Below are 15,896 nucleotides of genomic sequence, written 5' to 3' on the forward strand. Positions count from 1 at the left end.
AAGACACACAAAGCAAAAGACAAGAGTTCCAGATTTACAAAGACACACAAAGCAAAAGACAAGAGTTCCAGAATTACAAAGACACACAAGGACAAAAGAAGACAAGAGTTCCAGAATTACAAAGACACACAAAGCAAAAGACAAGAGTTCTAGATTTACAAAGACACACAAAGCAAAAGACAAGAGTTTCAGAATTACAAAGATACACAAAGCAAAAGACAAGAATTTTAGATTTACAAAGACACACAAAGCAAAAGACAAGAGTTGCAGAATTACAAAGACACACAAAGCAAAAGACAAGAGTTCCAGATTTACAAAGACACAAAAAGCAAAAGACAAGAGTTCCAGAATTACAAAGACACACAAAGCAAAAGACAAGAGTTCCAGATTTACAAAGACACACAAAGCAAAAGACAAGAGTTCCAGATTTACAAAGACACACAAAGCAAAAGACAAGAGTTCCAGATTTACAAAGACACACAAAGCAAAAGACAAGAGTTCCAGAATTACAAAGACACACAAAGCAAAAGACAAGAGTTCCAGATTTACAAAGACACACAAAGCAAAAGACAAGAGTTCCAGAATTACAAAGACACACAAAGCAAAAGACAAGAGTTCCAGATTTACAAAGACACACAAAGCAAAAGACAAGAGTTCCAGATTTACAAAGACACACAAAGCAAAAGACAAGAGTTCCAGATTTACAAGACACACAAAGCAAAAGACAAGAGTTCCAGATTTACAAAGACACACAAAGCAAAAGACAAGAGTTCCAGATTTACAAAGACACACAAAGCAAAAGACAAGAGTGTCCAGATTTACAAAGACACACAAAGCAAAAGACAAGAGTTCCAGATTTACAAAGACACACAAAGCAAAAGACAAGAGTTCCAGATTTACAAAGACACACAAAGCAAAAGACAAGAGTTCCAGATTTACAAAGACACACAAAGCAAAAGACAAGAGTTCCAGATTTACAAAGACACACAAAGCAAAAGACAAGAGTTCCAGATTTACAAAGACACACAAAGCAAAAGACAAGAGTTCCAGAATTACAAAGACACACAAAGCAAAAGACAAGAGTTCCAGATTTACAAAGACACACAAAGCAAAAGACAAGAGTTCCAGATTTACAAAGACACACAAAGCAAAAGACAAGATTTCCAGATTTACAAAAACACACGAAGCAAAAGACAAGAGTTCCAGATTTACAAAGACACACAAGCAAAAGACAACGAGAGTTCCAGATTTACAAAGACACACAAAGCAAAAGACAAGAGTTCCAGATTTACAAAGACACACAAAGCAAAAGACAAGAGTTGCAGAATTACAAAGACACACAAAGCAAAAGACAAGAGTTCCAGATTTACAAAGACACACAAAGCAAAAGACAAGAGTTCCAGATTTACAAAGACACACAAAGCAAAAGACAAGAGTTCCAGATTTACAAAGACACACAAAGCAAAAGACAAGAGTTCCAGATTTACAAAGACACACAAAGCAAAAGACAAGATTTCCAGATTTACAAAGACACACAAAGCAAAAGACAAGAGTTCCAGAATTACAAAGACACACAAAGCAAAAGACAAGATTTCCAGATTTACAAAGACACACAAAGCAAAAGACAAGATTTCCAGATTTACAAAGACACACAAAGCAAAAGACAAGAGTTCCAGATTTACAAAGACACACAAAGCAAAAGACAAGAGTTCCAGATTTACAAAGACACACAAAGCAAAAGACAAGAGTTCCAGATTTACAAAGACACACAAAGCAAAAGACAAGAGTTCCAGAATTACAAAGACACAAAAGCAAAAGACAAGAGTTCCAGATTTACAAAGACACACAAAGCAAAAGACAAGAGTTCCAGATTTACAAAGACACACAAAGCAAAAGACAAGAATTCCAGATTTACAAAGACACACAAAGCAAAAGACAAGAGTTCCAGATTTACAAAGACACACAAAGCAAAAGACAAGAGTTCCAGATTTACAAAGACACACAAAGCAAAAGACAAGAGTTCCAGATTTACAAAGACACACAAAGCAAAAGACAAGAGTTCCAGATTTACAAAGACACACAAAGCAAAAGACAAGAGTTCCAGATTTACAAAGACACACATAGCAAACGACAAGAGTTCCAGAATTACAAAGACACACAAAGCAAAAGACAAGAGTTCCAGATTTACAAAGACACACAAAGCAAAAGACAAGAGTTCCAGAATTACAAAGACACACAAAGCAAAAGACAAGAGTTCCAGAATTACAAAGACACACAAAGCAAAAGACAAGAGTTCCAGATTTATAAAGATACACAAAGCAAAAGACAAGAATTCCAGATTTACAAAGACACACATAGCAAACGACAAGAGTTCCAGATTTATAAAGACACACAAAGCAAAAGACAAGAGTTCCAGAAATAGAAAGATATACAACATCCCAATACATGAATACAATCAGGAGGCCGTTCTTTACAATGTCACAATGTAAAAATTAAATGATGGAATAAAGTTTACAACACTGTGTATAAGTAGCAGAGTGGATTAAAGTTAACTCTGACACTAGGCCATGGTCTATATACTGTCATAAATAATTAGCCACAACTATCTTAATCCTTTCATGGAGTCACTTTACCGGTATAATATTGACCCCATACCAATATTGACTGACGGAAGCCGACGCTACAACTGATGAGAGACGTGATAGGCTATGAATACTGTCACTTATAGTCGGCGATTTATCGAGGTCAAGGATGAGAATTTTCTTTTATCTATAATATGTGTGTAAGGAGGGACCATTGTAAAACCATTTTCAAAGTAAATATTATGTTATTGGAAACAAATGAAAAATCAAAATAACTTGAACATTCCCACACGGGAAACCCGTTTCAATGCACTGTAACTTAAATATCATGATTTTTGGATGTACTGCCAAAATTCATTTGGAACTCTTATTTGACTTTGTAAATTTTTTAAATGAATCTCATAGCTTAATTAATTAAAACTTTTGTTTTTCAAGGGATTACTGAAGAAAAAACATGCATAACTTTTCACCTAGTTATGACACACATATAACTTTAAATCATTAGGCATTTGTTTTCTTTTGACCTTCGGTATATAAATGAAACGTGCTTGGCACAAAGTCAGCACAAACTCTCCTTTGTGATACGTGTCTGTATTTTTTATTAAGTTATTGACTTGTGGAAACGACGGAAGAAACATCCATCCATGTTGGATGGTCATATGCATTGTTTTTGTCTGTGATAATAGATTCTCAATAGTAGAAGATACAGGTAGTTATTGAATGTTTTCTTTGTAAAATAGAAAATAGATATACGTCGTGATTTTCTCTGGTAAAAAATGGTATAGAGTAGTTCATAGGTATTGTCATGACATGAGTTTTCTCTGTATCTCTGTAAAAATAATGGTAGTTAATAGGTATTGTCATGAGTTTTTTCCCTGGTAAATGGAGCATAGAAGAATATAATTTCTCTGTGAAAATGACAGTTGACAAAATAGATAAATAAAAAAATGGCCATGTATCCAAAGTAGAAGATAAATATAATAATGCTTTTTCTCTGTGAAATCATCGCCATCGCCGGAGACGCTTGGTCCGTTGGAGTGGCGTAATGAAATTAACCTAAAAGACGCGATTCTTTTCATGGATAGAAAAATTATCTGTAATATCCTCTAGTAGTCTCTCCAAAATCGTCATAACCTCCGAGATGCTTACTTTGCTTATTTTATACGTATTAAAAGTACAAACTTTGAAGCAATAGTGAGAGCCGTTAAAGGTTATCAGTGAGGTCCGGTACTCGGGTGCTTTCTTTAAACTTTTATTTTGTGATTGATATTAAAATTGAATAGCGTTAGTATGGCGGGGGCTGATAGGTAAGGAATGTAGAAGCATTGGGGGAGTAGGAGCTTTATACGGCACTCACTCAAACATGGACTGGTCTCATCTAAGCGATAATCTTATCTTCATTATGTAGATGAGTTGTTGTCTAAAGAGGTCTGGGTTGTTTCATGGCTTTGATGCACTTTCAATGCTCCAAACGAAGACCTATATAGCTTTGTGATGGGACTATGATGACTTGTAAGTAATAATGATCAGTATCAAAATTATCTATGTACACTGTGTATTCACCGTATAGTAATCAGAAGTACAGGTGTTCTAACTCTGCCATATTGCCTAATGTTGCCCTAAACAGCAAAGGTATACCGTTACTTGACACCATTTATTTTATTAGCGACAATTCGACGTCTTCTTACATACTTACTGGGTCAGTTGTGCTAGTAAAAAGTTCCATAGGCTAAAGATATTCATTGATTGTCTAGTGTCTTATTTTACCGAGATCAGCCAGAAGAGCTATCACAAATTTAAAATAAAAAATTTTAGCGCATGAAAAATATCACAATTATAATGTAAATTTTGTTTGAAAAACAAAACATGATAAAACAATGTGGAAGTAATTTTTCTCTTTTTATGAGTGCAAAGAAAAAAGTCAAAGAAGGAAAAGAAGAAATAAATCGATGATTCTTGCGTCTGATATTGTGGAATCCCCAAGGTCCATGCAATCATTTATGTCTTTTATCCAGAAAAAGTTCTTTCAATGATCATGAAGATGTTATTCAGAAACTTTCATTATGAAGCACTATTACAAACCTAATGTATACCAACAGTTTCATACATCCCCAATACAATACAATATATTACAATATTACTATTTTCCAAACAAATATTGAGGTTAAACACTGTTGTAACCAGAATGAAAACAGATTATTTACATTGCATATACTTTTGACAGGATTCATTTCGTTAAAGAATATCTAAATGCAATTGCTGTATGGCAAACTATGTAGCCGGGACGTGCCGCTAGCTATAGCTAGGCCATGCTTTAGACTGTTCCACATTGGCCAGCAGCTGAAGTTACCAGTGGTTCTATAAACACAGCCATGCCATACTTGAGATAAGTACATAGGCTCAAATCCTGTCAAATTAAATAAGTGATTTACTAGTGTAGTGGTGTCACAGTGGACTTGTTGGGGGCCTAAACATCACATGTTACAGGAATCGCTAGAAGGTTCACTTACTTTATATAGCAAACCAGAAATACGACCCTCTTCAGATGAAATCACACTTAATACGTGTCTATCACCCCAGACAGCTTGTAACATATATACAAACTGCAGATCATATTAGACATTTCAGGAATGCTATTGATTCCAACTTTCAATGATTCAACTTATATTTAATTTCCTACGGAATTTCATTCTTAGCTTTTGATTGCTACACAGTCACGGACTGTTTGATGGCTATATAAATATCATGGTGCCGTACGAATGTAAACGTTATGTGTGAGAACAGCCTAGCTTCAAAGATATTTGTGAAATTCTGATGTAATAACGCCCTAAAAGTTTTAACAAATCTACCGTATTTTGACCATTTACTGCTTGAGAAACCAACGCCCCTCCTTCTTACTTACAATAACGTGGACATATCTATATTATTAATGAGTGCAGTAAACACAACGTTCACAATCTTTTCCCGATGTAAATAGGTATCCTACCATTTGGATTACGAAGGTTCCAATGACTTTAGAACATTGTTCGGTTCAATGAAATCATTGTAGCAACAATAAAGATAAAGTCTTCTTTAAAACAACATCCGGTTGTATAATTAAATCCTTTGAGGTGTTTTGACTGTTCCTTTCTCAGACAAAGCCTTCTTCCGATTACTTATAAATGATTTGAATGTCCACATATGAAGTGTACGAGACTCTGGGTACTTCTGTTGCTGATATTGTAAACGATTGATTAAACAAACAAATATGTATACATTAAGAGTTATTTCCATTTTCTCTTGACATGCTTGTGTGGCCTACCATATTGTATATCTAAATAAAGAGTTTTTGTAACGCCTACTTGGATCTCTACAGGTTTTGGAGAAGTACCCTTAACTTCCGTCACGGTCGGTGAGTGTGTCGGATAATGACCGGGTGGTTTATCGACGTCACCATTAATGCCATGGGAGTCTTTTGATTTTCTCCAAAGATCTTTACTATTGTTCCATTAATAATGTAAATAGAATTAATCTCTATTGAGCAATAAGCTTTCAATTACACATCAATTATCCATTGTATTGACATTCTGAATTTTACCAACAGCTTCTGTTGTGCCATTGGTGATAGCAGTGGTATCACAAAGATCTGTTGTTTCATCGTTGTTCTAATTTGCATCTCCAGTATATTAAGACTAATCATTACTGCTGCGCAAGTAGGACGTTAGAATTGTAAAAGAGACGGACTAACTTTGGCTAAATCAAGTTACTTAATTAGCTCTTTGTTATGTCTCATGGCCAAGACAAATCATAATTGATAGCGCTCGGCGGAAGACTAGTTTGCCTATTATGAGTGTACGAGTAATGTGACGGGGTGGGGTGTGCTTAGACTGACTACTAGTCTCTAGAATATTGAAAAAAAATCACTAAAATTTGGCTTGATTATTTTTGTCTCTACTACATGTCTGATTCCTAAGTTTAAAACTAGGGGGAGATAATCTAGTATTAGAAATCTACTGAGAAAGTCTTATTAACAACTAAGTCTAGTGTGTGTTGTTTGGGTCTATGTCGGCATAATTCAGTGAGATAGCACTATAATCAGGGACAAGAGTTCCATTATTTCAAGGAGTCAAAACCTTGACCAAATATTATTCTAATTTCATTACTAAAACATTTTAATTATTTCTTTTAAAACAATTGATAGGCACTTGGAGGCCAGACTTCTGGTCATCTTAATGTTCGATAACACTAAAGTGGCGATCAACTATATCATGATATTTAAAATAAAACCTTATATTCCTAGCATGGCGCAATGAACTGCACAGGTAAAACATAAATTCATTTGATCTGATAAACACTCGTAGAAGTGCAGATAAAAGTGTAAATCTTATGGCGTCGAAACGTTTGTAGCTCCACCTGGCGTCCATTGAACGTATTCACCTAACACTTCCGGTAACCTTTACCTGACAACCCCAGGCACCTATTGGGCAAGCTCGTAGTATTCTCTCTATAAACGTCGGCTCCATGTCTACAACTCTCTCTGTAGTAATGCTGACAACACCGGAGCAAATGGCAACCATATGCTTTACATCCGAGACTGTTCCTGTCCCGGGATTCTTCCTCAATTTGTTTATCTATACTAAACTTTCACAAAATATAAAGCACATGTTGTGAAATTTAATATAACGTACTCACTAACGTTGTCTTTATCTTTCTGTGTGGAAAACGTAAAGATTGGCATGTATAATTTGTGTTTATACATTCAGTTAAGGTATAAATATGCGTTATCTCTTTCAGATAAGACCAATGAATAATTGGAGCTCATATGGAAACATCTTATAGTACTATCCTGCTGAAACTTATCATGTCATCTCGTCCAGTCATACAAATGAGGTTTTAGGTTTATTTTCCCAACCTCTTTTCAAGTTTGTCTTCAATTACCTATATGATTTCCTGATAAAATGTTCTTACCATGTAAATGAAGGCTAATAATATCATATCATGAGTTAAAATACCAATGGCGGACTTTCAATTAAATATCATACCCAAAGCTATCAACACAATGTATTGTATTTCAAGGCCCAAAAATTCCTGACTACATCATCATCAGTCTTTATTTCCCCTTGTGGAGATCATGTAATATACTAATATACTTGTATATTCTTTGCTCCAAACATAATTAGCAGGCTCAGATCGAGCTTTTTTAGTTAATTGATATATTATTTAATTTACTTGATACATCATTTTAATTGATATATTTAGCAAATAAAGAACTGTGTAGATTTATCAGTCCACCGTGAATTGACACATACGTTTGAACATCGACAACGTGTGATATGATTTTATAAGGTGTCAAGAAGTGGACGGATATCAAATCTCTGATTTTACCGACGGATAAATAACAGCGTTCTGTGGCCATATTTCACTTTCCTCAGATAACACAGCCATTTATCAGTGTCTAGCCAAATTTATAGTAGACGAAATGAGGGTAGTGGGTTACGATTAGTTTTGCTTCTTAATACATATCTACAATAACGTGATATCCGTTACATCGAGTGGTTATCAAGGGGGACTACGGTGTCGTTCGTGAAATACGATACACACTAGCGTTCTTCTATGTTACACGTTATACAGTCTTGTTATAAATAGCTAAATTGTCTCATATTTATAACCTAAGTACCTCAATATGTCAATCATTGCTGGAAACAGTTAGCTTTTAATCCATATAAAGATTTAGATCGTCTAACGTGGGTAATAAACCATAAGGTCATTTAATTCCTTAAATAACTTTACACACTACACACAATTATTTCACAATTCGTTGTAAAATAATGAAAAATTAAAATAATGGAACTGCGATTGCAAAAGCAATGGCCGAGTAAAACTTTTTTGAAGAGAGTGAAAATAAAACCAAAAACAAAACAAAATCCTTTCTAGCAAGCAACCCAAATCCACCATTCTACTAATTGAAAAGTATAAAAGAATTTCAGAGGTTAAAAATCATAACAGGCCATTCCATCGATTGGAAACAATACTAGCACAGCTTTATGATTAAAATCAAAACAGCATAAAAAGAAATTATATAGGTTATTGTTTTCCTCACTGCGTAATCGTAAGAGGCAAGGAATGAGGTCCTTAAACAACCCTATCAGTAAATGGGACTTTTAGTTTGACGTTAACATCTTACTGCCTGGTCTATCGTACTGTTATAAATTATTGCATTACCTTCCACTAATAATGACTCGCATTACTTTACCTTCTACTGTATCTTATTACTATTGCTTGCTTTGTATTTTTCCGTACATCTTCCCCGTATTATGATTTACAGCTTTGTAATATGGATTAATCAAAGAGAGCTGTATCTGTGCGTACATTTTATGTGTTGTACCAACTCGTACATAGGTCAAACCAATTGTGTTGAAAACTGTATCCGCCTATTTTTTTTTTATTTGGAATAGTGCATGACTTTATTTACATTTCAGTCTACTTGTCATCGAGATATTTATTTCCCTGGAGATAAACAGAAGCATGGACCACCCGCCGCTCACTCTGACATTGCATATCGCTCTCTAACCCTACGTGTTGACATATTGTAATTTGTAACATTCATTTTGCTACTTGTTTTGCATGTACACGTATCTATTGAACTGACACATGTCTCAATGTCAACGATTATATCAGGGTTATTGTTAACCACGTGTTTTACTGTCATGAAACATCGAGCTGAATTTTGATTTTAGTAAGATAAGCATAAAACATCAACAAACTGAGTTTACCTCAGTTTCCTCTTGGAAATTATTTCACAATTTTATATGGATTGGAGGAGGCAACAAGACGACTTTTATTTCACTAGGTTACTTTCAACACATCTATTGTCTACCAATTTGTTTTCAAAACCCCTTCACTTTATATTGATAATGCATTGCCTTGACCCAATTAATCTTACTGTCTGAATCTCTCCACTTAGTATTAACATCAAATTTTGCTTAACCCCCAAAGCCTTATTTCGGATCAGCCATTTACCCCTTATAGTATCACCCTCTGCGTTACCGTTTACCAAGACCCTCTAAGTCTTATCCTATGTGTTGACATTTACCCCTCAACCGCGATTTGCACCCTTTTCTAACCCGTTTTAAGCTTACCCTCTGAGTTGCGGCCGGCGATTCCTGTCCTGCTGCCAAGAGTATCTTTGACGCATTCTCTGATCCTGTGCATGAGTGTCCATCACCATGACCGCCAAAACAATGGCCACTATTATGTTTATCCTAACATCCATCGTGTCCACAATCATAAAACAACACTAATACAATTACTATGTATCACAATCACAACTCATTCCTCAATCAAAAACTGGTACCTGCTGCAGGCAAACGGGATTCTAAATGTTGGTGCATACAAAAATCCCTTCCAACTAGACTGCAATGTTTTCTAGGGTGAGGGGAGGTGCCCTCCTTCTGCAGTATTCCCTAGACTGGGGGAAGTGCAGTATTTGTCCAACAGCAGTTTACCCCGGTCAGCATACCCCGCGCTATGTACCAGGTGACCGTGTATACAAACCAGATCAACTTAAGTCCACACCGTTTGTATAACGTTGTGATCTAACCAAATCTACAAACGTCTATTATGTATGCAGAAAACCTCCAAATAAAAGCGCAAGTATTAAAGTGTGTTCCAATACGGTCCGATCTCCCGGTTTACCGCCTGTAACTGGTCTGAGAAGCACCTGCGCCGTCAACTGAGGAATTCTCCTGACTCGTGAGGATCCTATCACAACCCTCCCGCCATAAGATGGGGACAAGGCCTTCACTAATGGAGACGTTTGTTTTATCTCAGGGCCGCCGTCTTAAGGTCATGGTGTACAGTGAATTTCTTACAAGTAGGGTATGATGTAGTTACAAGTATGTGAAGTATGTATATTTGTTCATGGATATTCGCAAGTTATCTTAAGCAGGCGACCCTGTGAGACGGTGTCTGTTTAATGTATTCGGTAATTATTTTGGACGTTGATTTCAAGTTTTCAACACAATGCTGATATATAGTTCAGGACCTGGGCTTTAAACCGTACGTTTCGCCACCTAACTTCGCACCTTGGTCTCTAGGATGTGGGAGACCACGTTTAAATGACAATATATGACTTAAGGTGTGTACCGATGTGAAAATCTAAATGTCAAATACATGTGAAGGCTGCATAGTTATCACTATTACTTTAAATGCCTATAGGGAGGGGGAGATAGAGGGGGTGGATTAGGTGACTTCAATTAACCAAACAAGTAAAACAGCTGAATAGGCACATAGCAAAATACAGGTGTAACAAAGAAAATAAAATATCAAACTTCTCTAACAATATCGCTATTCTCCGACGAGGTGTAAGTCAGTTTTAAAGGTCTGCCCTTCTAATCATGCTATAATGATATACAAAATTTAAGCTTCCTAGTCAAACATCACTTAAGTCTTGTTATTATTTCTCACAAAGTCCTGTTATAGACGTCGTAATGGTACTTTTAAAGCCGGTCACCACACTAACCTCGGTGTACACGTACACACACAGGTGGGCTGTTCATCACAGCTGATATCAGTCCATTGTAATTAATCACCGATTATTAATGCACATTAACAATGTGTTTATTGGAGGTTTGTGTTTCATCTTTGGCCACAAAATGAAGTAAAAAATGAGCTGGTAGGAACATATTTCCACTTGGGGTAGAATTTTGCGTTTTTATGAACGTTTTACAATGATAGATTTCATGAAGATCGATAACTCCCCAGCTTGATACCTTATATTATTGTATAGAACGAACATAGCTCCAAATTCATTAGTCATGTTCTTACGCCTGTTTCACATCATTTAAATGTACTTATCAACATATTCATACAAAATATGATGTTACGAGAATTGGTAAATATATAGTATACGTATTAATATGATAGAATTATACGATTAGTTACGGAATTCTTTTTATGGACTATATATATAGTCTCAATAGATGAGAGAGCTTTGTAGACTTTCGCCGAAAATAAAAAATACGATGAGATAAGTCTATTACCGTTATTCCTTTTTATATTCTATGCAATTTTAAATTCGGGATAAATATTCTTCGCGGACCTGCTTTGAAATATAAATGGCAAAAGTTTGCAACGTTTGATAACAAAAATGGACCCACGTAAAATCTGCGCACATGCTATGTATTACAGTGGAATCCATTTAACTCTTATTGAAATACTGCTTAATTGATAATGGAAACAAAAACTGTCCGTGAGCGTAGTATTTTTCAATGAATGTTTTGAAACATAGATAATTTCAAGTGTTTCTATATTTCCCGAATATTTCAATATAACTGGTACCACTGTACATTCCACATGGTGATTGACAGATATTATCGAGATTTGGACAAATTGTGCGTTCAGTATAAACAGAGTTTGATAAATACAGATGTGATCCTCTGGGGAGAGTTATATATGTATTTTATCAGAGGGTAAGATTCTATTTCAGTAGTTGTACATCATCACTTAAAATCAAAAACAGTTCCCCCCTCAGTAAATACGGTATTGGAAGTTAGATAAAAGGTCCATTCAAAAGCTTATTATACATCATGCTGTTCCACATAGTGTTTCTATTTTCAGAAAAAGATGCAATTGAAAGCTGGCGTAAAATGCATGTGCACATTTTCTCTGCATCAGTTGCAATATGGTAAGACGGCGGCACGACGCCCTCATAGGAAACGGACTGGGAAGTTGATGTAAACATTGGGTGGTGTTTTTCGTCGCTTTAAGAGCTTTCTTTGTGGGGTTATGTCGAGTTTCCTATCAGACTGTCAGCAACAGATGTACACCGATGTAACACTCACTCTAGGTAGTCGGAAGAAAACGTCTTTTTCCTCATAATAATTTAACGGGTTTTATACTTTTTCATTTCCTTTTCTATCGTTTTTTATGCAATCGAAATCGCCTCAGTTGCAAAATTTTCCACATTAGTCATCAGTGAATCACGCGACACCAAAATTTCTTTTCATTTTTTTTTAGAATTTCATAAAAAATAATTTGCTGCGTTTTGTGAGAGTGATACTTAGACGAGATAGCTTTGATGTATAAGACAGGGTATTGGTGATATCATCTTGTGTAAACAGGAAACATCAGGTATAATTACGATATAAAACTGTCGGATGCTCTACGCTGTCCAAGTACCCAACGTTGCGCTCCTCCAAGTAACCGGAGTTCACATATGTAGAACATTAGTGATAATACGGATAGTGTTAATGCTTTGTAACGGAATGAATAAAAAAGGCCAGAGTGAAAAACAACTAGAAGACTTAAACATTCGGAATCAATATAATGATATTAAATGATTATTCATTTCATGAGCTTTTATGAAACGATTTTAATTTTATACTTTTGCGAGCAAAAATTAAAACTTTGAGATTAGTTTCATATATTCCATATGAAATCTTAGCTATTTTAAAAACATAACTGCAATAACCTACCTTTCAAAGAATTTCACGTAAGATATTGTGAAAATCAAGCAGAGGCCGCATTTTGTTCCGCCATCCACAAAAGCCTGAAGTTGATGTCAATTTTCCTGACAGCATTTTGTTTCTGTAATGTGTCACAAAAGATTTAAAGATTTTAGCCAATTTGACTCCTGTGATCTTGAATGAAGATCATGGTCATTTTTTAAAAACAAATATGGTAGCCATTCATCCCAGCATGTCACAGGCCCAATATCAGGTCTCTAGGCCTCTTAGTTATTCACAAAAAAAGTTATTAAGAAATTAGCCTATTTGACCCCTGTGACCGTGGATGAAGGTTAAGTAATTCATTTGAACAAACTTGACAGCTCTTAATCACAGCATGTCACATGCCCAATATTAGGTCCCTAGACCTCCTAGTTATTCTCAAGAAGTAATGTAAAGATTTTATTCTTTTTGATCCCTGTAACCTTCAATGAAGGTCAATGTCATTCGTTTGAACAAACTTGGTAGCCCTTCATCCCAGCATGTTGCAGGCCCAATATGAGAACCCTGAGCCTTTCGGTTCTTGAGAAGAAGTCATTTAAAGGTTTTAGCCTATTTGACCCCTGTGACCTTGAATGAAGGTCAAGGTCATTCATTTGAACAAACTAGGTAGCCCTTCATCCCAGCAAGTTGCAGGCCCAGTATGAGAACCCTGAGCCGTTCCGTTCTTAAAAAGAAGTCGTTGAAAGTTTTAGCCTATTTGACCCCTGTGACCTTGAATGGAGGTCGAGTTCATTCATTTAAACAACTTGGTAGCCCTTCATTCCAGCATACTACATGCCTAATATCAGTACCCTGGGTTTTCTGGTTCTTAAGAAGTCGTTTAAAGATTTTAGCCTATTTGACCCCTGAGACCTTAATAGAAGGTCAGGGTCATTCATTTAAACAAACTTGGTACCCCTTCATCCCAGCATGCCCAATATTAGTACCATGGGCCTTCTGGTTATTGAGAAGTCGTTAAAACATTTAAGCCTTTTTTACCCCTGTGACCTTGAATGAAGACAAAGGTCATTCATTTGAACAAACTTGATAGCCCTTTATCCCAGCATGTCATGGGCCCAACACCATGTCTCTAGGCCTCTTAGTTATTCACATTAAGTTGTTTAAAGAATTTTAGCCTATTTGACCTTAATAGAAGGCAAGGTCATTCATTTGAACAAACTTGGTAGCCCTTCATCCCAGCATGCTACAGGCCCAATATCAGTACCCTAGGCCTTCTGGTTTTTGAGAAGAAGTTATTTGAAGATTTTAGCCTTTTTGACCTCTGTGACCTTGAATGAAGGTCAAGGTCATTCATTTTAACAAACTTGGTAGCCCTTCATCCCAGCATGCTACAGGCAAAATATCAGTACCCTGGGCCTTTCGGTTATTGAGAAGAATTCGTTTGAATGAAAAGTTTTTGCACGGCGGACGGCGCACGGCGCACGGCGCACGACGACGGACGGTGCATGATGACAATAGGTCACCCTGACCCTTCGGGTCAGATGACCTTAAAATAAGCCCTGCTTTAAGGCTTTAGATTCGTACTTACTGCCCTATTGCATGATCGTAAAAGACAACTAATTTAGAATATTATCTTCTTTCTTCTCCTCACTCTTCCTAACGTCTCTCTTGACACTGTCTCACGTTTGGTCTCAAGTCACCTTTGTTTGTTTGTTTAATTAATGTCCTATTAACAGTCAGGGTCATATGAGGACGGCCTTCCATGTGTGCAGTGTGTAGCGTGTGTGAAGTGCGAGGTACGTATTTTGGGAAACTGCGGTATGTTCGTGTTGTGTCTTTTTGTAGAGTGGAACTGTTGCCCTTTTTATAGTATTATATCACTGAAGCATGCCCTGGTCCAGAACTACAAAAGTCTATAGAAATATTCCGCACTACTTAACGTGCTTTGCCGATGTCAGCATAATGTGACCGGATGAGGTGTATTGTGTTGTCTTTTGCGGAATGCTTCAGTTCAGATATAATGTTAAAAAGGGCAATGTCACAAGGAAACACTAGGGCGTTAGAATTGTACCTGCTGCCCCTATTGCATGATCGTAAAAGGCGACTAAATTTAGGACCTTATCTTTTCTCTTCTTCCTAACTGACTTTATCTTTCCTAATGCCTCCCTTGGCACCGCCTCACTTTTGGCCTTGAGTTGAGCGTTCGCCCCTGTGAGGAAGGCTCTGGGTTCTGTCCCCTGGCCGAGACACACCAAAGTCTATAAAAGTGGTAGTTTCTGCTCCTGCTTAGCGTTCAGCATACAGGGAGTGGGACGACTGGTTCGCCCGTTGTCAGTATAATGTGACCGGGTGGGGTGTGTTGCTTGGTGTCTTCGGCGGCATGCTTCAGTGATATAGCACTATAAAAAGGGCAACAGTTCCACTATACAAGAAGACACAACACGAACATACAGCAGTCTCCCAGTACACTCACCTCGCACAACATACTTTTTTGTTTGTTTGTTTGATTAATTAACGTCCTATTAACAGCTATGGTCATGTAAGGACGGCCTCCCATGTATGCGGTGTGTTGCGTGTATGTTGTGCGAGGTGCGTGTTTCGGGAGACTGCGGTATATTCATGTTGTGTCTTCTTGTATAGTGGAACTTTTGCCCTTTTTATAGTGCTATATCACTGACGCATGTCGCCGAAGACACCAAGCAACACACCCCACCCGGTCACATTATACTGACAACGGGCGAACCAGTCGTCCCACTCCCTTTTTGCTGAGCGCTAAGCAGGAGGTATACCACTTTTACAGACTTTGGTGTGTCTAAACGCTCAATATAAGAAAAAACCAAAATCGCATACATCAAATTCAATCCTACACACTGACAACTTCAGTTAT

At 36.7% G+C, this 15,896-nt stretch overlaps 1 protein-coding gene across 1 annotated transcript in view; it reads right to left on the minus strand.

The window, feature by feature from the left end:
- Positions 1-10,517, minus strand: part of LOC138334048 (fibrillin-2-like) — a 36,286-nt gene extending 25,769 nt beyond the window's left edge. Inside the window, exon 1 of the mRNA XM_069282764.1 lies at positions 9,701-10,517. Coding sequence (XP_069138865.1) covers positions 9,701-9,849 — 149 coding nt within the window. The 5' untranslated portion in view covers positions 9,850-10,517. The remainder of the gene's footprint in view (positions 1-9,700) is intronic.
- Between the last annotated feature and the right edge of the window lie 5,379 nt (positions 10,518-15,896).

This window comes from Argopecten irradians, chromosome 10 (genome assembly GCF_041381155.1).
Source record: "Argopecten irradians isolate NY chromosome 10, Ai_NY, whole genome shotgun sequence".
NCBI lineage: Eukaryota > Metazoa > Mollusca > Bivalvia > Pectinida > Pectinidae > Argopecten > Argopecten irradians.